The sequence below is a fragment of the Trichophyton rubrum genome, assembly GCF_000151425.1.
Source record: "Trichophyton rubrum CBS 118892 genomic scaffold supercont2.3, whole genome shotgun sequence".
NCBI classification, from domain to species: Eukaryota; Fungi; Ascomycota; class Eurotiomycetes; order Onygenales; family Arthrodermataceae; genus Trichophyton; species Trichophyton rubrum.
In genome coordinates this window covers 2,845,561-2,870,508 of record NW_003456426.1, presented here as the reverse complement: position 1 = coordinate 2,870,508, position 24,948 = coordinate 2,845,561, and the positions used below count along the sequence as shown (strand labels likewise).

At 49.1% G+C, this 24,948-nt stretch overlaps 15 protein-coding genes and 1 non-coding gene across 16 annotated transcripts; 9 read left to right on the top strand and 7 right to left on the bottom strand.

Moving 5' to 3' along the window:
• Positions 1 to 5: 5 nt before the first annotated feature.
• TERG_03832 (uncharacterized protein) lies at positions 6 to 1,263 on the bottom strand. Its single transcript, XM_047748165.1, has 2 exons — positions 319 to 1,263; positions 6 to 258 (listed from the first exon to the last, which is right to left on the bottom strand). The coding sequence occupies exons 1-2, from the start codon at positions 977 to 979 to the stop codon at positions 149 to 151; spliced, it is 771 nt and encodes a 256-aa protein (XP_047604141.1). The 5' UTR covers positions 980 to 1,263; the 3' UTR covers positions 6 to 148.
• A 327-nt stretch (positions 1,264 to 1,590) lies between these two features.
• On the bottom strand, positions 1,591 to 2,115 carry TERG_03831 (RNA polymerase II transcription factor B subunit 5; the record flags this gene model as incomplete). Its single annotated transcript, XM_003236741.1, has 3 exons — positions 1,591 to 1,798; positions 1,831 to 2,017; positions 2,097 to 2,115. The coding sequence occupies 3 exons, from the start codon at positions 2,113 to 2,115 to the stop codon at positions 1,591 to 1,593; spliced, it is 414 nt and encodes a 137-aa protein (XP_003236789.1).
• Positions 2,116 to 2,393: 278 nt separating this feature from the next.
• On the bottom strand, positions 2,394 to 3,911 carry TERG_03830 (uncharacterized protein; the record flags this gene model as incomplete). The annotated part of the gene is made up of 1 exon (XM_003236740.2): positions 2,394 to 3,911. The coding sequence occupies one exon, from the start codon at positions 3,909 to 3,911 to the stop codon at positions 2,394 to 2,396; it is 1,518 nt and encodes a 505-aa protein (XP_003236788.2).
• A 1,552-nt stretch (positions 3,912 to 5,463) lies between these two features.
• TERG_03829 (uncharacterized protein) lies at positions 5,464 to 7,016 on the top strand (the record flags this gene model as incomplete). Its single annotated transcript, XM_003236739.1, has 3 exons — positions 5,464 to 5,664; positions 5,739 to 6,817; positions 6,878 to 7,016. The coding sequence occupies 3 exons, from the start codon at positions 5,464 to 5,466 to the stop codon at positions 7,014 to 7,016; spliced, it is 1,419 nt and encodes a 472-aa protein (XP_003236787.1).
• Positions 7,017 to 7,595: 579 nt separating this feature from the next.
• Positions 7,596 to 8,387, top strand: TERG_12065 (uncharacterized protein; the record flags this gene model as incomplete). Its single annotated transcript, XM_003236738.2, has 1 exon — positions 7,596 to 8,387. One exon carries the CDS (start codon positions 7,596 to 7,598, stop codon positions 8,385 to 8,387), a length of 792 nt encoding a protein of 263 aa, XP_003236786.2.
• An 18-nt stretch (positions 8,388 to 8,405) lies between these two features.
• On the top strand, positions 8,406 to 8,585 carry TERG_12064 (uncharacterized protein; the record flags this gene model as incomplete). The annotated part of the gene is made up of 1 exon (XM_047751079.1): positions 8,406 to 8,585. The coding sequence occupies one exon, from the start codon at positions 8,406 to 8,408 to the stop codon at positions 8,583 to 8,585; it is 180 nt and encodes a 59-aa protein (XP_047606077.1).
• A 948-nt stretch (positions 8,586 to 9,533) lies between these two features.
• TERG_03827 (uncharacterized protein) lies at positions 9,534 to 10,432 on the top strand (the record flags this gene model as incomplete). Its single annotated transcript, XM_047748164.1, has 2 exons — positions 9,534 to 9,933; positions 10,128 to 10,432. The coding sequence occupies 2 exons, from the start codon at positions 9,534 to 9,536 to the stop codon at positions 10,430 to 10,432; spliced, it is 705 nt and encodes a 234-aa protein (XP_047604140.1).
• Positions 10,433 to 11,024: 592 nt separating this feature from the next.
• On the top strand, positions 11,025 to 12,146 carry TERG_03826 (uncharacterized protein; the record flags this gene model as incomplete). The annotated part of the gene is made up of 1 exon (XM_003236736.1): positions 11,025 to 12,146. The coding sequence occupies one exon, from the start codon at positions 11,025 to 11,027 to the stop codon at positions 12,144 to 12,146; it is 1,122 nt and encodes a 373-aa protein (XP_003236784.1).
• A 1,200-nt stretch (positions 12,147 to 13,346) lies between these two features.
• On the top strand, positions 13,347 to 13,700 carry TERG_12063 (uncharacterized protein; the record flags this gene model as incomplete). The annotated part of the gene is made up of 1 exon (XM_047751078.1): positions 13,347 to 13,700. One exon carries the CDS (start codon positions 13,347 to 13,349, stop codon positions 13,698 to 13,700), a length of 354 nt encoding a protein of 117 aa, XP_047606076.1.
• Positions 13,701 to 13,824: 124 nt separating this feature from the next.
• TERG_12062 (uncharacterized protein) lies at positions 13,825 to 14,463 on the top strand (the record flags this gene model as incomplete). Its single annotated transcript, XM_047751077.1, has 1 exon — positions 13,825 to 14,463. One exon carries the CDS (start codon positions 13,825 to 13,827, stop codon positions 14,461 to 14,463), a length of 639 nt encoding a protein of 212 aa, XP_047606075.1.
• A 100-nt stretch (positions 14,464 to 14,563) lies between these two features.
• On the top strand, positions 14,564 to 15,244 carry TERG_12061 (uncharacterized protein; the record flags this gene model as incomplete). The annotated part of the gene is made up of 2 exons (XM_003236735.2): positions 14,564 to 15,038; positions 15,102 to 15,244. The coding sequence occupies 2 exons, from the start codon at positions 14,564 to 14,566 to the stop codon at positions 15,242 to 15,244; spliced, it is 618 nt and encodes a 205-aa protein (XP_003236783.2).
• A 260-nt stretch (positions 15,245 to 15,504) lies between these two features.
• On the bottom strand, positions 15,505 to 17,575 carry TERG_03824 (translation factor GUF1, mitochondrial; the record flags this gene model as incomplete). The annotated part of the gene is made up of 2 exons (XM_003236734.1): positions 15,505 to 16,768; positions 16,833 to 17,575. The coding sequence occupies 2 exons, from the start codon at positions 17,573 to 17,575 to the stop codon at positions 15,505 to 15,507; spliced, it is 2,007 nt and encodes a 668-aa protein (XP_003236782.1).
• Positions 17,576 to 18,168: 593 nt separating this feature from the next.
• Positions 18,169 to 19,366, top strand: TERG_03823 (uncharacterized protein; the record flags this gene model as incomplete). Its single annotated transcript, XM_003236733.1, has 9 exons — positions 18,169 to 18,217; positions 18,284 to 18,309; positions 18,378 to 18,403; positions 18,463 to 18,501; positions 18,561 to 18,589; positions 18,659 to 18,804; positions 18,872 to 18,942; positions 19,017 to 19,292; positions 19,354 to 19,366. 9 exons carry the CDS (start codon positions 18,169 to 18,171, stop codon positions 19,364 to 19,366), a joined length of 675 nt encoding a protein of 224 aa, XP_003236781.1.
• Positions 19,367 to 19,655: 289 nt separating this feature from the next.
• Positions 19,656 to 19,728, bottom strand: TERG_10536. The gene has a single exon. It is a non-coding gene; the product is annotated as a tRNA-Thr (tRNA).
• Positions 19,673 to 22,724, bottom strand: TERG_03822 (uncharacterized protein). Its single transcript, XM_047748163.1, has 2 exons — positions 20,728 to 22,724; positions 19,673 to 20,672 (listed from the first exon to the last, which is right to left on the bottom strand). Exons 1-2 carry the CDS (start codon positions 21,892 to 21,894, stop codon positions 20,580 to 20,582), a joined length of 1,260 nt encoding a protein of 419 aa, XP_047604139.1. The 5' UTR covers positions 21,895 to 22,724; the 3' UTR covers positions 19,673 to 20,579.
• A 162-nt stretch (positions 22,725 to 22,886) lies between these two features.
• Positions 22,887 to 24,845, bottom strand: TERG_12060 (uncharacterized protein; the record flags this gene model as incomplete). The annotated part of the gene is made up of 4 exons (XM_047751076.1): positions 22,887 to 23,752; positions 23,811 to 23,905; positions 23,961 to 24,139; positions 24,204 to 24,845. 4 exons carry the CDS (start codon positions 24,843 to 24,845, stop codon positions 23,082 to 23,084), a joined length of 1,587 nt encoding a protein of 528 aa, XP_047606074.1. The 3' UTR covers positions 22,887 to 23,081.
• Between the last annotated feature and the right edge of the window lie 103 nt (positions 24,846 to 24,948).

The window sequence follows — 24,948 nt, the reverse complement described above, 5'->3', positions numbered from 1 at the left end:
ACTGCTTTAAATATGTAAAGGTAGCGAGGTTTTTGTTATAGCATTTAGCTTGGAAATGAATAAATTAATGTCTTCTATATAATCCCGATTCTCTTATGTACAGATCTAGTCTTTTACTTTGAATTGGAGTAGGAACCCATTACTCCCATCATAGCTTCTCAAACGTAGGAGTTCGCTTCTCCAAGCCCGATAGAAGCGCAGTTGTTATATCGCTGGTCTGAAGGGCTGCGCTATTCCACACTCCGGTATATCTTAAGCCTGCCGGTGATAGTTAGCCACATTATCTCAAATTGCATAGGGGAAGGGGGAATCACATACCATCCTGAACTGAATGGTCAATTGACCAGTTAAGTAGCTCCTTGGTGCCCTGGACAGCAACAGGGCTCTTGGAAGCAATCAACTTTGCAGTCGCCAATGCTTTTTCAATCATGACCTCTTTGTTATCGAACACAGCACTGACATATCCGACCTCCTTCGCCTCTTTGGCATCGAAAACCCTGGCCGTCAAGCAAACTTCTTTAACCCAACTATAGCTTCCAACAGCCTTTGGAAGACGGGACAAAGTACCAATATCCGCTGCAAGACCAATATCGACCTCCTTGACGGAGAACTTCGTATCAGCCGCACAGTATCGAATGTCCGTGGCAGCTGAGAGATCAATCCCAAGTCCAAAATTTATCCCATGCATCGCCGCAATAACTGGCTTCTCGCACTTCTCTACCGCAGTAATGCATTCCTGGAAAGAGGCGATGTGACGGCGGAAAATGGCAGCGTGACGTGCGGCATCACCATCTGGCTTGGGTCCGAGAAGACTTTTCGATGCAGCCTTGACGTCCAGTCCCGCAGTAAATGCGCGGGAGCCAGCGCCGGAGAGGACAACGGCTCGTACGTTGGGGTCGTGAGATAGCTGACCGAATATGTCACGGAGTTCTAGCCACATCCTGTACCCAACGTCGTTAGCAGGTTCTTGTAGAGTCATCAGGGGGGAAGCACAAAGCCGTACGCTTCAAAGAAGGAGTTAAGCTTGTCTGCTCGGTTGATTTCGACATGGGCGACATATTCGGCTGGAAAGGTGACGAGGAAGTGTTTGGGAGAGTAGTTGGGAGCCATGGCGGCGATAAGTTCGTTTCTTCCCACTGAGACCAGAGTGAAGAGAGACTGGTAGAGAGACGTATGCGTGAGATGATAGCTGCATAGCTACATGTCTTTTTCTTGTATCACTTTGCCTTGTACGATCCGTCCATGTGAAGCAGCGCGGCAAATGGAGACGCGGGAGGAGCTCAGCAGCCGTGGACCTCGGCTCAAAATCGCCGTTTACCAACTAAGCTGCCAGCATACACCAGGACAACTGTTTAATATTTCACTGTTCAAGCAACACGAGTAGACTAAGGTGGATGTGAAAATAATCCGGCGGCTATTTCGCTTCTCCCTGGCTGGATCTGTTGTTTACTTGTAACACCTGGAAGCTCTTCCCAAGAGTCTCTGCCTCCTCGAGCTTATACGTTGCTAGTCCGACATATTCCTAGCACCATAGATGACAGTAGCGGGATGTGTCAATCGGCGAAGTGTTGTCGCCTCTATAAGATATAATTATTCAGGCGTTTCTGGCGGATTGTTCAAATAGTTACGTTGAGTAGTCATGTCTCGATCACTCGGTATCTGCGGAGAACCGACATTGTTTGATAGGAACCGGCCTGGATGCAGTAAAGGGTTCGAGTGTATCATACGCATGGCCGTGGAGGAATAGCAGTTACTCTGACTCGGATTCTTCTGGTTGCATAAGTTTTCCGTCGAGTTCCTGCAGTCGTTATCATCGTTAGTTATCTTCACGCAGCTACTGTTTGCGGTGAAATCCATGCCTTTGCCAATCGAATCTTAAGGTTCGCAAGCTGGCTCTCCTTTACAACCAGGTACCGGTCGTCACCCTCTAAGTCTTCGACAATATACTCATTATTCTGGAGCCTGTCATACTTCAGTATGATGGCTTTTACAGACGGGTCGCACTCGATCAAAACGCCTATCAGAGAGGTTAGCCGAGTATTTAATCAGAGCATCCTGTGGCCCTTGACTGTCCAGCTCGTCTCCCGTCAGCCTACCTTTCACAGCTCGAGGCATCTTGTTCTTCACTCTTGACTCTTCGTCCCGGCATGAGCTGGACGGACCAAATAATATCCAGGCAGCGGCAATTGAATGCCCGTCTTAGATGTTGGATTATGTCATCCACTTTAGTTAGCTGCTTAGTCATCTTCCATTCTTATTTGGGGCTCGAAATCTCTGCATGTATTAACGGTAACTACTATTATTTACACGAGCTCAAGCTCACCACTATCATCAATCAAACTGCTATCGTATCCCAAGTTGCAGGTTTACACAGATCACTGCCCGCTCTTTAGCTAGTCAAATGAGAGAAAGCCTCCATTTGTCATCTCCTTGATGTGGGCTTGGATTGCATCAAAGGGCGTAATATAAGCAGTGTTGAAGGAAGTGGATTCCTTCGCTACTGCAATTAACAAACCAACTAAATGCCCATGCTCGTTGACAACAAAGGCTCCACTATCACCGTCCACCGCAATATCAGCGTAGTGAGACATAACCTCGATTTCTTCGGTAACAGAGTTGGGGTACCATTCAACTCTTTTCATACCATTGATGATCCCAGATGTCAAAGTAAATCTCCCGAGCTTAACAACCCAATCGTCTTCATGGACGTTGTCAAATTGTCTTACCTTGGTGCCAGGATGCGGAGCATACCTATGACCGGCAGGTGGTGACATGAAATTGCCTTGCCGAATAGAAGGGGGCTTATTTTTTGAGAATGTTTCTGGACTTTCTATGAGAGCCCAGTCAACCCGGTGGTTATTGCGAACTTGACTTCCGGATGCAAGGACGACTTTCCCAATACCAGGTCCTAACAAGAGGCCTGAAACCATATTTCTTTGTTTTTCTAAGTTCTGATCACCCGGGAAATTATGGCACAGTTTGTCTAAATTGTCGAGAGCAGCTCTTGCATCTATGGCGGCAGGGTATTGGATGGTTAGTTGTCCGCGAGTGTCATTCCAGTGAACACCATGAGTATCGGTGTAGTCCGTGACGCTACTATCATCACCTCTAATGACATGATAGCAAGTTAGGGCGCATTTTATTTGTCGTTGTTCTCTTGGGAGGTTGAGTATAAGCCAGCCTCCCAATGTTCCAGCCCTTGTTTCGTTTCCCTTGACGCCGATTGAACTCCCATTTGTCGGCTTTTCAGGGAGGTCTTCCACATGAATGCGCATAGGCAGTGGCCTAGGTCCTGGATTTGCAAAAACTCTCCCTGGAAGGAACTCCAAGTATACCGAGATATCTAATTCGTTTAAGATATCAAGGAGACGATCTTCGGCCTCAGCAAAGTCACATATAGAATGAGGGCGACATATGACGAGGATAGTAGGTTTCATAGGTCCATCGAAGTTGTCTCGGCGGTGACGCATATGAAATGCAATGGATGACCATACACCCTGCATGGATGCTGAGATTTCTTCCACAATCCGGTCTTTGACTTGCTCGAGCGGGCCAACAATGGATCGGTCATTTGGCAATGGACTAGATACATCCTGGTACATCTTATCAAGGTTGACTATTTCAACTTGAATGGGATGCGACACATGGATGGGAACCTTATCTTTGACCATAGCTAGTACTGTATCAGCTGCATCCTGCCAGTCTTTTCTTGGACTTGCGTCGTGTGTGGTTATGGTGATAACGTCCTTTATTTCGTAGGAGTCGTCCCAGGGTTGGACGCGGTCTAGCGTGTCCACACCAAAGGAAAGCCCATACTTCGTTAATATTTCAGATATTCTTGGATGGATATCTGTTTCGTATATCTCTTTCCACTCAATGTTGGCACGTATCCGTTTTGAGCGCAAAGGCATGGGAAGTTGGCTGCCTGCTGCGACTCGAAAGGGATCTCTGCTTGCAAACCAGTGCTCTATTGTGGTTGTAACGCCCCTGGATGGTACTTGATACTTGTTAGTTTAACTATGCTATACCGGAGGACGAGCTTTGGCATACTTACTACTGCCATAGCCAGATTCACCCGACGCTTCGGGTCTGCGGGGAATCCCAACCATTTATGAATGTAACCACAGGCTGTAGAATCAAATCACAATTGCAAGGATGTACCCTGGTAGCTGTAGGGTTTATCCGGAAAGGCTGAAGCTCGAAGATAAGAATTACATCTCAGGGTTTGACAAACTAATAAGTCTGTTAAGAGGAAAGCGTGTTGGGGATATCCAACTAGTTTATGAGGGTAATCCGTCATTATATAGCTATTTATATCTCTCATTTTAGTTGTATTGCTTTGATGTCATAACTAGAGCAAAGAGAAAACCACTGTGTGCCGTGTGTCCTCTTCCTTTGGCCGTTGAAAAAGAAGAATAGAAGAAAATGAAGTCAATGACGTTGTTATTCACGACTTGCCGCGCGTCGCCGGTTTATTACTAAGCTGCACTCAGCCTATTCGTTGATTGGTCTGTTAGCCGCCCCACTGCGGACCGAATATGATGACTAATCACAGGACCAAGGAACCAGATTTTTATGCTTATCTTCTATCCGTTACGCCTAAGTACCACCGCTCCCGCAAGCACTCGTCCATCAGCATATCCAAAGGACTCTATCCGATATGCTATACCCCTCCTCTGAAGAACTAACTTTAATAGTTAATTGACGATATAAGCCGATATTGCCCAGAACGTAAATTCATTCGTGTCATCATCTGATAATGTTTCAGGAGTGGTTTTCTATCTTAAAGTATCTGTTACCATTAAGCACGAAGTATTAGGGCATCATATTTTGAATAGCCTGCCTCTCTTCCGCCCACAATTACATATTGGCTGCTGTGGCTGAATATTGCGTTTCTGATGCCTTGAAGAGAATGGCACCAGGGAGAAGTTTTGGCTATACCAGCTGAAGATTCAGTCACCCATTTGCACATCCACTCCCGGGTCGATCACTGTTTATATCGAAGTTTTATACCCAGCTACACTGATTACTAGCTCTCTTATAATACCTTTCCCCTAAGTTGGGAATGCCATCTGAATACCCAATACCATTCTCCTCATAAGTTAAACCTGTTCTGTGGATGTTGATATGACTGGCATAGGTACTACTACCTATGATCAACCAGTAACACCCTTCAGGGACTCCCAATATTACGTTATATTCAAGCTATTTTACTATCTACCTTGAGATACCCCACGCCTTGCGCTGGTGAGCTTGCTGACCTTCTTACAAATAATTGTGGCTGAAGCGACGATTAGTGGCTTGACAGCTGGATAAGGACTGGGTCGCTCCAGCTGAAGGATCATCAGCAATCCTGCGGGGAAATATATAGCGGCCATGCTCGCCCTGGGGCTGAAGATGAAGGATACGAATTTCAGTATCTGAATACATCCTCGAAATACTCCCCTTCTCGAATTAACACCCATGGCCTCTTCTGGATATGCTGCGTCGGATGCAGCCCTTTCCTCACTAAATAAAGAACTAAGGCCGAAGTTATCCAGCTCGGCCTTGATCACGGCTTCGACCGACCCTGACTGGGAGGAATATGCTCGATGGAGCGCATACAACTCTCCCATTCCTGGGGCGGTTGTGTCTCCTGCCTCTGAGCAGGATGTAGCTGTCATTGTATGTTCCATTCCCCGACTTAGCACTTTCGTCTGTCGTGTCAATCAAGAAGATAATCCACTGACTATCTGAAGGTTCAACACTGCATCTCCAATGGAGTGCCTTTCCTGGCCCAGTCCGGAGGACACGGATGGTCCAGCACCCTGAACCTGGGCCCCGACGGGATCATCATTAGCCTTAGAAAGCTAAACACTGTCACTTTCAACCACGATGGGACAGAGGTCATCATTGAAGGCGGTGCTTTAACCTCCGAAGTTATGGAGGCTGCTTCGCAAAAAGGGTCGCTCGTCATTACAGGAAATTGTAACTCTGTCGGCGCCCTTGGTGCTGCTCTGGGCGGCGGCTACGGCTTCTTGACTGGCCTGCGTCCCCATCGGCGTGGCCATATCTTATCCCTAACCGTTGTGTCTGGAACCGGTGCCCTCAAGACCGTCACTGCCGAGAGTGATCCTGATCTCTTCTGGGGCCTCCGCGGCGCTGCTCCCAACCTTGGTATAGTCACTTCGGTCGTGATGAAGGCGTATCCGGTCGAGGCCTCGGGCCAGTACGCCTGGCTCGGGGCCCTTGTTTATCCAGCAGACAAGGTCGAGCCCGTTCTCAGAGCAGTCAGCGAACTCACCTTGACGCCGAAGATGACCGTATTCTTCTACTTCCTTACATCTGGGGCCCCGGACTACAGTCCACTGATAGCTGTTGCACCCTGGTATTACGGCACCGAAGCCGAAGGGCGCGTAGCTTTTGCTTCCGTGATTGACATTGGCCCCATAGCTGATACCACCCAAGTGCTGTATTACCCCAGATGGAATGAAAAAGCTGCGGCCTTCTGCACCCGTGGCGGCTACAAACCTTCGTTTGGAGTTGGCCTTTCTTCCATCGTGCTCGAAACCTGGATAAAGGTCTGGGACGAGTTTGTGTCGTGGACTGCTTTGAGCGGCACTGGTAGCAGCGTGGTTTTGATGGAGGCGTATTGCCTTGACATGGTCCGATCTGTCCCTGATCATTCGTCCTCGTTCCCATGGCGAAGCAACATCACTATCAACGCGATTGTGATTCCTTGGTTTACGGACAAGAAGCTGGCAGAGGAGGCTCTGTCGCTAGGCCGGCGTATTCGACGTCTACTACAGTCCACTGATGACCTTAAGTCCCCGGCTGTGTGCGTTTTCGATCCCTCTTTGCTCCGGTTAATAATGACTGACGAATATACTCTGTTTAGGTACGTTAACTTTGCCCATGGCGATGAGGATCCGGCAGAGATATACGGCTCAAATCTCCCTCGCCTACGGGATATCAAAGCCAGGGAAGATCCAAACAACTTCTTCTGCCACTGGTTCGGGATTGGCTCTACGCCTTGAGCGATATTGAGTGGTCCCTTGACACCTTCTTAGTCGTAAGATGTATAGTTAAGTTCCTTATCATAGAACATTCACTGTATATAACTGACTCAACTTGTCTTCCACTTACTGAAAATCACTGTGATATCAACTCACTGTTTATCATTCACCGTCTAGCTAGTGACTAGGGGTATTTGAACTGGTCGAATTAAACGCAGAACGAACATCCCGACTAAACTTCTGCAATACCAAGAAACTCATGGGGCGAACGTCATCGAGTTGCCGCCCAACCATGACGCCATTAAGAATGGGATATTTTGCCGTATAAAAGGCGACTTCAGGCTATCCATAGAAGAAGCATCTATTACTACTTGTCCACCGAAGCTTGTCAGATAGATAACTTCAACCTGCTGGCCATCTAGTTAAGCCTTATTCTTTTGTCCCAGTCGTTTTGATAAAGCATCAATATGACAGCTGCGCGAGCATCTCCCGGTATCACGGCCATGCGCGCGCAGCTGCCGTACGTTGACTATGAGATATATCCCCATATACCCAACGACCAACGAGGAACATGTTAGGCCAATACGTAACGGGGCGGCGATGCCAGTCTCGCCCCAGTGGAAGACACTCATGCCCACCTACGGCTCTCAGCACATAAACGACGTGGCCGACTTCTCTCTCTGGTGTGAAGAAATGGCTGAATTCAAACATCCAACGCATGAGCAGCAGCTATGGGTTCTCCGTCACTATCGCGCAAAGGAGGCACGCTTCGAGTATCCTCTGATTATAGTGATTACTGATACACCTCCAAGGCCCCTGACTCTCACCATTGCCGGCGTTGCAGCGTTGTTTGTCCCAGATGCGCCTCTTTGCACCGGATTTAATGTGAACACGGCCTATGCATCACCCCGGGTACCAGACCCATCTCCAATTGTGTTGAAGAGGTGGATGGCGCCTACTATGAGAGAGACAGACCTCATACTCAAGTCCCTGGCCAGGCTGTGTAATGTCAAGGCTATAAACTGGTTCGGACTCTGCTGTTTTGTCGAGTTACACACTAACGATGGCAGATCCTACAAGAGACACTCGCTGCCCAGCCGCGTTGCGGGAAAAACTACGACATATCATCATTCAGCCAACAGGTTCTGGGATGAACCGGAGAATCTTGGGTTAATACGGCGCATCGACCCTCAGCTCTCCGCAGTGATATCTCCTTTGCAGGATCAGACGGACTATCTACGCGAAGGGCTAGGGGTTCTGCAACCCGGAGTTCGCATCGCCGCAGGCCATCCTGACTCCTCCACCACCCCTTCGATGCCTGAACCTGGTACGAGCTGTGGCGTACGGCTGCGTCATTCGACCAGCCGCCTGGCTGTCACCATTGGAAGTTAGGCACAAGACTGTCAAGACATGTACCACCCTGACACTGCGAATGGGTCCAAGATTGGAACGGTTATCGAGCGATGGCCGAGTCTAAGCATTGCCATGGTTGACTTGGTCTCATCACTCCGGTTCTCTAACAGCGGGTATTTTCAAGCCGCCTCGCCCAAATGTTTTGTTAGATCAGATAATGTCCCCAACGGCACCTAGTGTTCGTGCGATGGAGTGTCTACTGGCCTTGTTTTCCTTCACTGTCAAGGCCTACGTATCTCTAACATCTGTGGGAAGGACGCAGAGGGAGAGTATCCCGGGGAATTTTCCTATCTGGCCGAGAAATTATACAGCACATTTGGGCCGGTGGGAGGGCGACTGTCTGATGGCATAAGGGGTGCCCCTATAGTTACCGAAGTGTCACGGACAGCAGACTCTGGCGGAGATGTTTGCGGCACGTTTTGCTCTGGTGATGAGTCTATTGCTATGGCCCCGGTGCTAGATGATATCATAGACGCTGGCTGGAAGTTGTATTAAGCATGTTGCTTCCTGTGGCCTTCTATTGAAGCGTAACCAGACAGTACTTCTATTCCAGGGACATATATAACTTTTTGCCCTTAACCATCTAGTATCTTCTATATATTATATACATATAACTAGTGATGGCTTTCCGTCTCTTTGATCTGAATAACATTAGCTCTTACTACTAAATGACGTCGTCATCAGCTGGGGCGGCTTGTTCATTATCTGCTCGACGGATACCAAGACGAAAGCGGCTATTTATACGAACATACGACTTCCACCCACAAGCTATTGATATATGACAGGCCACAGTAGAACAAAGCGAGGACAAGCATCCAGTAGGCCGCTGGCTTGTTATCTTCACGGTCTATCAAGCCTTTTTGCTCACGGAGCTAACGCCTCACTAAATAACAAGCTCCGGGATTCTGACTGGCTTTCCACCGGCCAGCGGATTCCACAGTTCTGCAACTGGCCAACGTCTCGCATGGCGAACCATGGGCCGGGCGAAATCTACTTTGATGGAGCCCGACGGATATAGACCTCAATAGGGGAGAAGCTCTCTATATAGCAGGGCTGCAAGGTCGTGCTCTCGAGAAGTGAGGGTTGAGCTATGCAATATAACTCCACGAACACACGACTGCAAAAATGATTACCGCAGAGAAAAAGAAAGGGAGGGAGTATGAGCGACTCGTTTCTGATGAAGCCGAAGATATATACCCAGAGCTTATCCAGGGTCAGAGACGCTGGGGAGCAAGACGAGTGATGGAGATCGCTGTCTACACGGCCGTGATATCCGTCATTGCGCTCACCCTGGGCTTGTTCATTGGGATCAGCTGGCCGTCCTCTCGGCACATCGGCCTGGACGGATATCTAGGTGAGGAATACACCTATCTCTCAGTCGAATACTGGTCTGGTTGCCGTGCTGATATTCGTCTATTACTGGCAGTCCCCTCAGGCACAGTTCAGGGGCCATGGCATCGCAACCACACATTCACGCAGATCCCCACCAAGGAGTCAGAGGAAGCATGGAACAGCCTGATGCCGAGTAAGAGTGCCCCTTAGCCCTACAATGGACCGATTCTAACATGTGCGAGCACAGTGGGACGCGGTTTTGTGCATCATCCCGAGCTGGCCCCTTATACTTCCCTGGTAGCCGTCTTCCACGAGCTGCACTGTCTGGTTCGTGGCTTTCCAGACCCTTCAATCAATAGCTAGTTAGCAGCATCAAGCTGACAAAAGACCCCCAGCACACGATATGGATGGCCTACCATATCCTCCTTGACCGGAACCAGGCTGCCAAAGAAGGCCGTCCTCCGGACCACTTTCTCGGCCAGACAACGCTGGTGAGTCCCAGCCATATGGGCCACTGTGCCGACTACCTGCGGCAGGCCATCATGTGTGCGGCAGACACCAACCTCGAAGCAATCGACAAGAATGGGAATTCGGACGGTTGGAACATGATACGGACCTGTCGTGACTTTGACGGCGTGCATTCCTGGTCTAGCAGCTGGGCAAATACAACAGAGCGCGGTGTGATCGACTAGTTAGTTTATGAGAGACACTGTACACGGTATTCGGGCACGATCCTCGATATTATTCAGTCTAGCAAGGTGAGTGCCGGATGTTCTATTTCTCCCTTGATTTTGTGTATCTCTCTGCAATGGTATCACAGCTGGCCACTGGCTGACAGACCACCATTATGAAGTTGCATGTGGCCGGCGGTACTCCGTATCCAGCACCTCAAAAGGCGAAGTACTGATGCTCTCCTAAAACCACTGTAGGACAGTCCATTCAATTCACTTCTCTCTCTATACTCCGCACTCTATAACTATGGCTTTTGGTTGTTCACTTCGGAGGCGTTCTTCAGCCAGCCAAATATCTACCAAGCGGTGTGGGCTTTGATAGACTACATTGAGTCACGCCACAGCGAGCCTCCCTAACAAGCTGGGTCGTCAGAAATCCTGGCAGGGAACACATATGATGACGACAATGCAGGTTGATGACGCACAGAGGGTAGTTATATATAAGCAAACGCCGTCTGTCCTGAGATTTCACCGAGTGTGACTCTCATCCCGTCTCTCTGTTCATCCCCCCCATCTTCGGTCCAAAGGCAGGCAGCCATTGAATAGTTATATAATGTCGTTGCTACTAGGGGCCAGAGCTGCTAGGCTTCGCTGCTCACCTCCTTTCCCCAGCTTGCTCTGCCCAAGGCCACGGCTAATCAGGACGCAGCACAGCGTCAAATTCTCTTCTACGAAAGCCACTGGTGACCCAAGAGATGGCAGTGAGAGCGTATGGGGGCTGAAGGAGAACAACCCGGGGTACTGGGAAGGATACCTGTCCACACGCCCAGTGTACGGGGATAAGTTCTACAACCGCATCTATGAGTACCACGCCGCCCATGCCGGGTCATTGCCAGCCTCGTTCTCAATCGCCCACGACGTAGGCGCCGGGCCAGGCCAGGTATCAGTCCAGCTCGCCCGCAAGTTCTCGCATGTTGTCGTGAGCGACTCCAGCGAGAACCATCTCGAGTATGCCCGGCACTACCTCTCAGCACAAGAAGGCCTGTCTCCGTCACAGTTCACGTACTCCGTCTCAACAGGCGAAGAGCTGGGCGCCAAATTCCCGCCTGCGTCCGCCGACCTGGTCGCCTGCCCGCTGGTGTTCCCACTGATGGACTGCAATGCGGCCCTGGCGAGCTTCCAGTCCCTGCTCAAGCCCAACGGGACACTCGCCATCTGGTACTACAGCCGGGTACACTTCTCAGAGCCCGAGTATGGGCAGACCTGCCAGCCCCTGCTGGACCGGATCATCGACCACCACTACCACCGGGAGATCCAGGGCAACGGGCCAGAGCACTCAGCCAAGTGGAAGCCTGTAGCGGATCAGATAGCAAGCTGGCTGGACAACATCCCCTTCACAGAGGCCGAATGGCACTCCGTCGAGCGGTGGAAGTGGAACAAGAGCTGGACGGACATGGGCTTCTTCACGCAGGGCGCATGCGACTTCAAGGTGGAGCGGACGAGCTGCGTAGGGGAGAAGGAGAAGGTCATCGAGATCGAGGACAGGAATTTCTGGCGCAAGGACTGGAACGTCAGCCAGCTTCGCAGGTTTGTATACCACATGTGTCCCTTCAGGGACATGGAGACGGAGGCGATGGGGGAGACATGGGCGGAGTTGGCGACGAGAATGGGCGGTGCTCAAGCGCAGCGAGCCTTCTCGTGGCCCGCTGTGCTGATTCTTGTATCTAAAAAGTAGCAGGAGTGGCAATATAGCAAGATTCTCGTAACCAGCTGGTCAGAAGGCCTTCATCGTCTTGCGCGGCTGCAGGAGTTAAATAGGGGTAGTTAGGGCATCGGTTAGCCAGATCATCCAAGTTAGTTACTCTCAGGGGTTAGTTAACCAAGCCTTTGTATCAACCATCTTCAACTAAAACCCAACAACGACCAGCCAGGACGCTATATCTAAAAAGCCCCAACTACTACACAATCATAAACAGCCATGACGAGGCCATACAGTCGTGGGAGTCGGCCTATTAATTAGTTAACCATTATTCGCTGCATCTCCAGTCCGAGCCAGCTCATGGCCAAAAAGAAATAATAATGGAGTCAGCTCTCAGTTGCGGAAGGCGGCTGGTCTTATCCTCACTGGCGGTCGGTTTGCCCTTTGCTACCTTGCCGTTGATACTCTGTGGCAGTACCCGGGGGGCTGCAGATGCTGAACGAGCCTCCGAGGCGTCTTGATACCCAAGCCTGGTCTTCATTTTGCACAACTTTAGCGAGGAGCAATATTCTGGAAGCAGCGATTAGAAGGGCTGACTTGAGACGGCATAGGCGAGAGAAGTTCGCTGCTCTTCGCGGTTGGCGATATGACTGCCAGGAAGGCCGAATCTACAATTGTCTTCTTCAAGATCCTGCATTCTAGACACGATGTACTCTGGGCCGTTACTTGGTGGCCACCTGCGCTGTCATGAGACGAGACTTGTATATCTCCCTCTATTCCGGAGTCGCACTGGGGGCTGAGTGGCCGCTATTCAGTCATAATTTGGTGGAACTGGAACCCTCAACGGGTTTACTTATCTCTGGCAGATCATACGTCTGTTGCAGCTGTTGCAATGGCAAACGGGCCAGTGCATTACTTCCTCCTTGTCGTACGTCGTTTATACCCATATTGGGAGGGATAAGGGTGTCTTCTTGGACATTTCATATGTTCGATTACCCAATGTCCACTCTTTGTCAAACGTCGGGCCTGGATATCAAGCTGATACTTTCCCTGGCCTCCGGTGTTTCTCTCCATGGCCAGCCCTTGGGTATTCAAAGACAGCCCCCAGCACCCTTTATGATCTACTCAGAGCTGGAACCTATAGCTGGCCATGACATTCTTTCATGCGAGGGTGAAGAAAATCAAGAGTACGACTGACATATCTTTCGATTCAAATTCTTTCTAATGGGTAGCATCATGTCGAGTGCTACAAAACTACTTACTGAATGGCCCCGACTGGCTGTTATTTCGGTCATCTTGCTCTCCATCTTCAGATTCACAATCTACCCGGTGTTTCTATCGCCATTGTCCAAAGTTCCTGCGGCACATCCCCTTGCTCCTATTACTGGAGCTTGGATCAAATGGCACAGATGGCACGGCACCTCCTACGAAATTATACAAGCAGCCTTTGAAAGATGCGGCCCATATATCCGCCTTGGTCCGGCTGAGATCGCCACCAACTGCAAAGAAGGGTTCGACAGCGCCTATGGAAATGGGAAGAGAAACTTTGACAAAGCATCTGTCTATAATTATTTTGTGAACTTTAGGTAGAGACACCCCAGACGAAATCCGGCAGTGATACAACCAAGGAAGGACAACAAGCTGACTTATCTATAGAACTCGGGCTCTATTTACTGCGCTGGAGGCCAAACAACATAGCCATATCAGAGGTCGGATGGCGGCAGTGCTGACCAGGGCTTACGTCCAGTCTTCTCCTCATACACGGGCCATCTTCAAGGCAGTGTTGTTGGAGCGATTGATTCCATTACTTGGACAGGCATCGCAGACTGGTTCCGGGAGCGTGAACATACTCCCGCTATTCTATTCATACTCGATCGACTTCATGTCTGCCTTTGTATTTGGGCTTCCGGGAGGGCATAGGCTGCTTGAAGATACAGAGGATAGGGAGAAGTGGCTTACCCTTTATTACACCGTCTTCATGTCCAATGCCCCGGCCTTATTAGGTGAATTCAAATGGATCACCAGGGCATTAACAGTCTTCAAAATACGTTTGCTTCCAAAAGATCTTGCAAAACTGAGGCAGCATAGTGAGGACTGGACAAGCCAGAACGTGAGGCTGGCTGAACACAGATTGCAATCACACTATGCTCTGGGTGAGCCTTGGGCGCCAGGAGACCTCCCTGTACTCTACAGTGCTCTTAGGAGTAGCATTGCTCGAGACGCCGGCGTCGAGGAGACTTTCACCCCAAGTGATGGACAATTTCGGGAGCTAGCCAGCGAATGCCTCGATCAAATAGGTATGATACCACCCGGTTCCATTCATACCATTCTTGCTTGTACACTAATTGGATGAAATTTTGCATGCAGGGCCTACAGCAGATGTCAATGGTACGCAAGTACCATTCAAGAGACCTTTATCCAACATCAAATACTCACCTCTTATATTTTTAGCCATGGTATTGACCTACCTGCTCTACCAGCTTTCTCGTCACCCTGCCCATCAGGATGAACTTCATCGAGAGCTTCTCTCCATAGCCAGTCCGTTCCACTTGGATCTCGACCAAAAGCCGTCCCTACATGAGCTACCACCAGCAAGAGACCTGCAGCGTCTACCATTTTTAAACGCAATCATCCAGGAAGGGCTCAGGTTACGGAATACTCCTCCGGGGATGGACCCTCGAGTCACACCTAAACACCGCCTTTCAGACGTTGGTCCATATAAAAATTTACCTCCTGGCATCCGGGTTGGTGCTTATGTTCACTTAATCCACCGTAGCAGTGAATATTTTGATGACCCTCTCGTATGGGATCCTTACCGCTGGCTCACCAAAGACTGTCAGGACCAGTCTACGGGGAGGAAAAGACGAGTTCTCCTTGCCTTTAGTGGTGGTAGCAGGACATGTATTGGCCAGCACCTTGCTGTGGAATGTAAGTGATGCCCATAACCCCCTATTTGCCATACGATAGGCCCCGTCATTGACCACCCCCCAGTGATACGAAACGCCGTGGCGGCTGTCTACACTAACTATAGGACTACGTTATTTGATGAAAGCCAATATCCCGGTGACAGAGGGTTTCTAAGCGGTGATCTGAAGAAGGACAAACTCTGGATACAGTTCAAAAGAAGAGGTTAAAAATAGTGATAATCGAGTTGGTAGAATTGAAGCCCCTTGAGCCCGCAAAGCTTCTATTATCTTAACCCAGAGCATAGTTTACACTACAGCACAATATGGAGAGGAAAACCTTTTCAAGATTATAAGTTATCGCTACTTCTATTTGTCGGCAGGCGTAAGCTTGTGAAGAGGGATATATAATATCATTATCAAGATAGTACATGTCTATATCTTACAAAAGGCATGATAGCCGCCCCGGATAGAATAACTACACACTCTTTCTACTTCGCAAGAAAGGCCTGGAAGGCTTTATGATCAATAACGACATTGCCAACAGCCTTCAGGCGCTTTCTTCCTTCTTTCTGCTTCTCCAGTAGTTTCTTCCGCCGTGTGATATCACTGGCATGGAGCTTTGCTAAGACATCTTTCCTATACGGTTTGATGGTCTCTCTGGCCAGGACATTACGTCCAACGGCAGCCTGGATAATGACTTCGAACATCTGTCGCTCTACATGTTCCTTGAATTTCGTCACCCACTGACGACCCAGTCTGTTGGCTTGGCTTGAGTGGACGATGCGCGAGACAGCATCTACTGGCGTCTTGTTGACAAGCAGTTGAAGCTTGACAACGTTGCTTTTCCTCCACTCAGACTCCTCGTAGTCTATGCTGGCGTAACCCTTGGTTGAACCCTTGAGTTTACCGAAGAAGTCATCGACTAGTTGTGCGAGTGGGAGCTGGTACTTGAGGATAACTTGGGTGGCGGTGAAGAATTCCATGCTGACCTGTTCACCACGGTTGGCCTCACATAGCTCCATGACACGACCAAGATATTCTTCCGGGAATGTTATCGTTGCCAGGACATATGGCTCCTGTAGTTCAGCAACCTTGACGCGAAGGGTATCCTCATCAGGGAAGTGGCTGGGGTTTGAGAAGATTGTCTCCTTGCCGTCTTTCCATATCACTTTGCACGGCACTGTTGGTGGTGTAAGGATGATGCTCGCACCGTGTTCCTGACGAAGCCGGTCTTCGAAGACGGAGCAGTGTAGTGTTCCGAGGAATCCCAGGCGGAAGCCTGCACCAAGAGCTTCAGATGATTCCTTTTGCATGGTCACACTCCTATCATTCAACAGCAGCTGGTTAATACTCTCTTCGAGGTGGTGGAAGTCGTTAGAGTCAACTGGGTAAGCTGCAACGAACACCATGGACTTAGGCTCCTCAAATCCTGGCAGTGGTTCGACCTGAGTCTCGCAACCGACCCTTGTGAACGTGTCGCCAATCTTGGCCTCCTGGCTTCGCTTCATGCCGGGATTAAAGTAGATATAGCCTACCTGCCCGGCTCTTAGGACAGTCTGTGGAGTTTGATTTGGGTACATGATTCCAACCTCGCCAACAGTGTATTTGAGGCCAGTAGCAAAAGAGACAAGCTGGTCGCCAGCCTTGACCTCTCCATCGAACACCCTGGTAAGGATGATCACTCCTTTATAGCTTGAGTACCAAGAGTCAACCAGGAGCAGCCTAGGGGGCTTCGTAGCATCGCCTACAGGGCTAGCAGAGACACCGTTAGCCAAAAATTCTTTGCTGTAATATACACCAACGGATGAGAACTTACGCAGGGATATTCTCGACTATAGTAGGCAAGAGTTCCTGCACATTCAAACCAGTTTTTGCAGAAACCCTAACGGCCTTGTCCACGTCCAGTTCAAACGAGGTTTTCATCTGCTCCAAGGCACGGTCTGGATCGGCGGACGGGAGGTCGACCTTATTGATTACCGGTACCAATGTCAACCCCTGGGCGAAGGCAAGGTAGAAATTAGCTACCGTCTGGGCCTGGACTCCCTGACTTGCATCAACAAGCAACAATGCTCCACCGCAGCTGGCATAACTACGCGAGACCTCCGTTCGAAAATCGACATGTCCGGGAGTATCGATGAGATGGAGCAGGTAGTCTTCTCCTTTGTAGTTGTATAGCATCGTACATGTCTGCGCCTTGACCGTAATTCCTCTCTCACGCTCAACGTCTAGCTTGTCTAGTACCTGTTTGTTCTCTCCGGGTTTGATAGTGCCCGTCAACTCCAGCAGTCGGTCTGAAAGGGTGCTTTTGCCATGGTCAACGTGGGCAACGATGCAGAAATTGCGGTATCGTTCAATTGGGATGGCATCTATCCGTTCCTCCAAAGGTGAAAGTGGTCTATTCGACTGGCGAGCCTGGAACACTGGCGCGTGGTGGAACAGGCGTGGAAACGGTGATGGTTTATACCTGGGGGTGGGTAATGTAAATCGCTGGCAGGAGAGCGGTGGCCGCCGCAAGGTGGCTGTGGTCAGCCATCTGGCCGGTTGCAGACATCCTCGCATCGGAATCCTATCCGCATTGAAGATGTATCTGCGTTCCAGGAATTGTCTTTGTTCGCGGTATGTTCAATTTCTTTCCAGCTCCATCTTCATACAATTTTTGTAACTGCCTGGAGGTTAGATTTTCCGCCGCCGATGGCCGTTTTCCAGAATCCAAAGGTCTAGATAGCCCTCAGATTAGCTACAAGGACGCCGTTAAGAGGAGAAATAGAGCGCAAGGGAGGAAGAAATGTTGCCTTTGACCGGCTCCGTGGGCTGTCCTGGTGCTGAGCTGGGCCGTGGGGCTGCAGTTAGCAGAGACTTGTAACCAGAATGGTCTAGCTAACTGACTTACCTTGTAGCTGGACATCGACAACAGCGAATATAACTGATAGATCTCTGTAACTAATCCTCTTAGTCTGTGATCCCGTCTGGGCTTGTCTGCAGCAGCTGGTGGTGGTCAACTGTTGTAGTTGTAGCTTGTTAGTTGGAGTTGTAATCAATATCTCGATCGACGGCAGCAACCAACGTCAACAACAACAACAACAACAACCGCTCAGGAAGCGCGCAGCGCAACAACCGACACGAACAACGCCTCACACTCGTTCTGCTTCAAGATGGCCCCGGAAAAGGAGAAGTCGAAAGTTCACAAGTTGTCTTTGAAAGGTAACATTGGCTAGATACCCGAGATGGCTTGCGGATAAAGCTCTAACGGCCTCTTCCACCCTCCAGGCTCTGCGAAGCTGGTCTCGGAATTTGTACGTGAGCCTCGGTCCTGTTACGCCCTTTTGCTGCCGGTTACTGACTATTTGCTTGAGCTGTGCAGTTTGAATACTCCATTCACTCTATACTGTGTGTCTACACCTCTCCCCGCATGCCGTTTCCGTGGCTGATAGGGTGTTGTCCACCAGTTTCCAACGCGGCGTATACCCGGCAGACGACTTTACAGCGTGAGTAGGACTAGCTTTTCTGGCATGATACTCGTCTGGACTCGCTAACGACACTCTAGAGTTAAGAAATATGGCCTCAACATGCTGGGTTCGCAAGTCCCTCCTCTTCGCACCGGTTTCCCCTATATGGGCTAATCCCGTCGTTTGTGCGCAACAGTCTCGGCAGATGACCAGGTCAAGGCATATATAAAGAAAATAATGTCACAACTGAATAAGTGGATGCTGGGAGGCAAGATATCCAAGCTGGTTATTGTCATCACAGACAAGGACACCGGAGAACACGTTGAGAGATGGCAGTTTGATGTGAGCAACCGGATGCCCTGTGAAGTTAGACCCCTGTTTACGACGCTGACGAGGGATGCCACTTAAGGTCGAAATATTCAAACAGTCAAAGAACAAGGCTGCTAAAGCTGCAACTGATAATGAAAACGCCAATCCGGGGTAATTTTCACCTTTGCCCCTCACGATATTAGAGCTTTCGCTTGGGGAGTTTACCCACTGACCTGCTGTTATAGGGCACAAGCCGGCAGCTCTGCGCCGGCTGAAAAATCTGAGAAAGAGATACAGGACGAGATTCAAGCTATATTCCGTCAAATCACAGCATCAGTCACCTTTCTACCAATGCTTGACGGAAACTGTACGTTTAACGTGCTCGTCTACGCGGATGCCGACTCTGAAGTGCCTCTGGAATGGGGCGACAGCGACGCCAAAGAGATTGAAAATGGAGAGAAAGTGCAGTTACGTAGTTTCAGCACGAGCAACCATCGGGTTGACACCATGGTTAGCTACAGGTAAGTTGTACCTACTTTAGACCAGCCCACCATGCATCTTGACGTCTAACCTGCTGAATAGGCTAGCAGAGTAGCACATTAATTATATATCGCGATATACTTCGTAATTATAACTACCATGGCAGCTCACGCAAGCTCCGACAGTCAACAGTAAATAACATCTCTTGAATCAGAAACAAGCATCTTGCATGTACCAACTTTCGTCGTCGTGGACATGTATCCAGGCAAGCACCACGTCATAAGCTACGAACACCAGGCCTTACCGTGTAATTAATCAAAAGAAACACAGCAACCAGTCTATCCAGCTCATGAAAAAAGTAAATAAGTAAAAAAAAAAAAAAAAAGAGAAAGAGTAAAAAGAAATGCCCACACACGGATTCGAACCGTGGATCTCGTCATTACTAGTGACGCGCTTTACCAACTAAGCCATATGGGCTGACTGTTCAGAGTTTGCAGGATGTGTTACTAAGTGGGCCGCCTGTGCCCCAAGCATAAAAGCGATATTCGATATAGCGAGCACAGGGGCGGCGATGTCACGGATTTGACAGTTTGAATATATTAAAATCCTCTACAAGACCGAATACGACATTTTATCTCTTGTTTGTACTACGTTCCTCGACATACAGCTTGGCCATCGCGGAAAGAAAGGGCCATGTCGCCTGCTTGAGATGAAGGGGGCAACAGCCTATTCAGAGAGTTGTGGCCTGATAGTTGAGACGTTTCTCACTCTAGTTACCATGAGACAGGATTGTTCAAGATGTCGATCGATTAGCATCTATGATAGTAATGATAGAGTAATAATAGTACAAACGCCGATCAGAACACCTGCTATTCTAATGGTTTCAGCGCCTCCACTCCATACCCTGACGCCATAGTTTAAATGGGATGCAGTAAAGGAAATAACATTAGACATGTGTATGTGGATTTTCAAGATAAGAAACAGGGGTATTGATAGAATTCAAATGGGCAGTAAATGGGAGCGCATTGTACAGATATAAAGAATAACAGCAACGCTTTGCAAAGTCAAATCAATGGACATGGGGAGGAAACGGGGGAAATAATAGGCAGTAACCTAGGTATAGGCATGTCTTAAGTATCCAAAACTCCATTGGGAAAACAAATAGAGAATGAAGAGCTAGTTGTCGTTATCCTTCTGGAAATGTGGAATGGAATATGCTAGTGAGACGGGCCCTCTCACGATTGAAATACCGTGAACAAAAGAAAGGGCGTATAGAATGTTTGTTTGGGAATGAATCGAAAAAAAAAAACTGAGGAAAAAGATTTGTATCAGTCGAGAGGATCATGTCTAAAGGTGCATTCATCTCCCTTTATACACTTTCCTTCCTTCCAGTACCGACAAGGGACCAGGCCAGCTTTGGGCTGTGTACTAGTTAGTCTATGTTTGTCATGCATGGAAGAATGGGATGATACTTACATGTTTCTTGATCTTTGCACGTTTGTTGTAGTCATATGAGTCATCACCCTCATAGCTGCGCTTGTTATCCCCATCCTCGTACAAGGCCTGATTGTATGCCTGAGAATCTTTATTTTGACTCTGATTTTGCTGCTGCTGCGGCTGCGGCTGCTGTTGTTGTAATTGGCTAGCTGGATTCGAAAGTTGAGAGAGAATAGCAGCTAGATTGGGAGTTGGAGGGGTAGTAACTTGGGGAAAAGCCGTAGCCTGTTGCATCTGTTTCTGGGCGTTCATAACTGCCAGCAGTTTCTGGAAATCCAGACCTTGTGCACCAGGGGCCTGCCCTGACTGGGAAGTCTGTTGCAACTGAGGCGATTGTGCATTGTTTGTAAATTGGGCGAGCGTTTGTTGTAAATCAGGAACATTGGGAGGCACAGTCGGCTGTTGTTGTTGTTGTTGTACTGGTTGAGGTTGCTGATTTTGCTGGAGAATCTTTAATAAGGACGATATCTCAATAGGAGCAGCGTTTGTTGGTTGAGCTCCAGGAGTAGCTTGAGGTGCTACCTGGACGGGTGGCGAGCGGGAATCAAAGTATCGCTGCGACCGGGCCTTGACAAAGTGGTCTGGTTCTCCAAAGGGTACGAGAGGGCTATATGGTTCATCGTCATTGTCCGGTGGCGGAGGCTCCTTGGGGGTATTTGGAATATCCGAGGGAGAAGTATAGAAAACGCTGAGAGTAGTGGCTTCTCGCTGATCTTGAGCCGTCTTTTCGGGACTATCCGCAGCCTTTGAACCGCCGGTCTTGATGAAGTTCCTCTCCCGGTCTTCTTCTAGAAGATCACTAAAATCGATGGCTGAGGGGACCGCGTATGGTGCTAAACTCTCTTCGTTCCAGCCCTCGTCCTCGTCATCAAGGTCATCCAAGCCATGGTGAAGCTTAAGAGTCCTTCCCTCTCCAGCGACATCGCCAACATCACGCATCATACTGTCATCGTAGCCAATCTCTTCCTCAGGGTCATGAGTGAATAAACGCACTTCTGTGAGACTGCTGTCTGGCTTCCAGGTGACTCGCAGTTTCCTCCGTGCCTCTTTCCGAAGCCGCTTCTTGCGTTCTTCATCTGTCTCGGGCGGACTATCTTCTTCCTGCTTTGATGGACTACGTTCCCGAGGCTTATTCAAATTGGCCATAGTCTCAGAGAAAGAAAAGGCAGGCTTTGCTACCGGCGGTGGAGCTGGCTGAGGAGTCGCCTTGGCCTCAGCTACGACACTACTATAGGTTAGTAAGCTTGTTAGGTATGATAGTTACGATTGAGGTTAAGTATAAGGGTTAACATACGTCGGCTTATCCTTTGCTGCTGCAGCCGCTGCTGCACGAGCAGCGTTTGATGTTCCAGGTTTCTTTGACGCTGACATCAAGCTGCTGAAAAGACTCGGCGTGGGCTTAGGTATGACTATATTTGCTTTGGGCTTTGTAGAAGCCTGGGAAGTGCCGTTAGGGGTTGATTTGCCATCCTTTCCAGGGGCAGGCATTTTCTTCGCTGCGGCCGAGGCGGCTCCAGACACGACTCGAGTGGTGCCCTTTACAAATGATGGAGATACCACCCGCTTTGTCAATGCTGTGCTGCTGTCGTCTTCCCGGGCACGCTTTATACCGACAATAGGCTGAGATGAGCTATTTGTAGCTTCTCGCTGCTTTGTAGCTTGGGACGTCGTTGACCCCGGTGCACTACTGTCCTTGGCCGAAGATTTGGCAGCTTCAGCTTTCTTCTTGGTAGCAGCAGTAGCATTCTCCATAATGGATTGAGCTAACTCCTTGATTGTGCTCCCTCCCTTTTTGATAAACCGAGAAAGTATCTTGTCATTTTTAGTCTTTTCTAGCATTGCAAGGTCCATTGTCGTAAATTTGCCCATTAACTATTACCATCGTTAGCTTGGTTGAACTGTTTTAGTTTTTTTTTAACGTGGATCATATATACCTTTAATATATTGATCGTTAGCGGGCCATCACTATCTGCCGCTGTGTGACGGTCCAGTAGGAAGGAGTAGAATGCCGCAACAATACTAGGATGTTCGCCGAATCTATGTATTATAAATAAGTATTCAAGAGCATGCTATATTAAGTATTGATTAAAATTTCCCCATGTTGTAAGAAGCCAGAGTAGCAGCGGGCTTCAGCAGGAAGGGGGCGAAAAGTAGGGAGTTTATCATATGATAGCATTGTCAGCAGCAGATGTGGTCCCCGGGAGACGCACATGGGCTTTGAAGGCCTATGTCTATTTCAAAAGGCTAGGGCATTTTGACCAAACTGCCATGTAGGCAATTGTCGTATGCAGCAAATGAGATTCCCTCCCATTTATTTGAGGTAATCATTGCTTCTAGCTCTTGATGAAACAAGGCATATATGGTGCAGGATCTCCCAGGTGCCTCTTAACATGGCTACATAAAAATGCTATTTGTCGACTCAAGCTTCTACAGGGGAATATAGGGGAAGCTAGATGAGAGAGAAAGTCCAAGACGTACCTTCTAATATATGATGGGTGACCAAACTCCAGGGTATTGTTAATGATCAAGTCTAGCAGTCGCCTCTGAAGAACCACCTCCTTTTTGAGAGACGGGATTTTTCCTTCAAGGTTCTGGTTTTCCGCAGCTTTGAGGGCCTCGCTACGAGCTTTCCATGTATCTCGCACCCCCTTAACAAGGTCTGAAAACAGGATCATAGCATTCCTTATATCGGCCGCTTTTGCGTGTCGATTGCGTGGAGCCCAAACCACTTTAATAGTGTCATACCCAGTCCTACCTTCAACATCATCTGGTCGTACCGCGGGGATGGGGGAAGGCTCAGCTGGTGGTTCTTCTACCTCGAGGTCGTCGTCTGATTCGTCACTGCTGTAATCGCTTGACGATTCGCTCTGAGTTTGATTAGCTGGTTGCTGCACGGCTGGTTTAGTAATGAATTTGTTTAAGAGTGTTTGTGCTTTTTGCTCTACTGCTTTCTTTTTTCGAGGTTTGGCAGCAGTGGGGGGTTTCGGAAGAATGGTTTGGACGCCTAGGAAAGGGGGTTAATACGAAGCGGACATTAAATGAAAGGTAATGACTCATTTTACCATTGGAATAGACAACGGGAGCAGGGCCAACGGGTCCTGTCGAAGTCTGAGAAATCACAGTTTGAAGCCCATTTGTTATTTGTAAATCACTAGTTCTAAATTCAAGGTTAGAATAAGTCTAGTTTTATAGTCGAGGACAGGTGGACTGACTTGAGGCTTGTCGGCCGTTCTAGCTCGGCAGGATTGATAGCATAAAGCTGCTGCGGTTGCTGTTGGGATTGCGGTTGTTGGTCGGGTGTCGAAAGGAAGTGAGGATCGATGGTATTGTGATACGGGGAATGTGAATGTTGATTGGTGAAGTCGCCCGGAAAACTTGCTGGTCCCCCATGCTGTAAAAAAGTTATCGATTGGTTAGATATTGCTTATGAAGATAGGGGAAATCGAGGAGTATACCTGAAGTCCCAGCTGTAGAGTGCTTGGTACCAAATACGAGGACTGCTGTTGTCGATCAAGGGTGTTCGTCGCAACAGGAGAAGGTTGAGCCACTCGCTGTGCCGGTACGCTCGCAGGGTGTTGATCATACGCGCTCTGTTGCTGGATTTGCGACTGGGTTGTATAGAAGGTTTGCGGGTCGTATGTGTAAGTGTGATATGAGGAGGCTGCCTGCGCGGCATCGAAAGTAGGAGTTTGTTGTGTATGGTACGGCGACACCCGATATGGGCTAGGCATAGAGAACTGTTGCTGCGAGTCAAGTGCTATAGGCTGGTGTTGTATTGATGTTTGCTGCCATGACTGCACCTGTTGCGGCTGCTGCTGTGCTTGAGGTTGTTGTTGGTGTTGTTGCGGTGGCGGCTGCTGGTGCTGCTGTTGAGATTGCGGCTGCTGGGAGAGCGAATAGATGTTCTGGTTTGTCTGAGGAGAAGGTGAATGTGGGCTTGGGCGGAACACAGGATGATCCCACCCTATGCCGAACGGCTGGTCGTTTGTCTGGCCAGTCCCGTATAGAGTGCTTATCCCACCCCAAAACTCGCCATGAAAATGGCCTACACCCGGATCCGACGGCGGCGGCGGATTGGGATCCGTGGTCGAGTCCATCGTCGTTTAGATATCAAAAAGGCCGCAGCTCGATATCGAGACCGAACTATCGGCGGCGAAAAGTAAATAAAAGTAAGAAAAAGGTTGCCGGCAGGTACAGGTC

Coding starts and splice junctions, on each gene's coding strand:
- TERG_03832 (XM_047748165.1), bottom strand. CDS start 979: ATGACTCTACAAGAACCTGCTAACGACGTTGGGTACAGGATGTGGCTA. Junction 259..318: donor TGACCATTCAGTTCAGGATG/GTATGTGATTCC, acceptor TATCACCGGCAG/GCTTAAGATATACCGGAGTG.
- TERG_03822 (XM_047748163.1), bottom strand. CDS start 21,894: ATGGCCAATTTGAATAAGCCTCGGGAACGTAGTCCATCAAAGCAGGAA. Junction 20,673..20,727: donor GTGCAAAGATCAAGAAACAT/GTAAGTATCATC, acceptor ACTAGTACACAG/CCCAAAGCTGGCCTGGTCCC.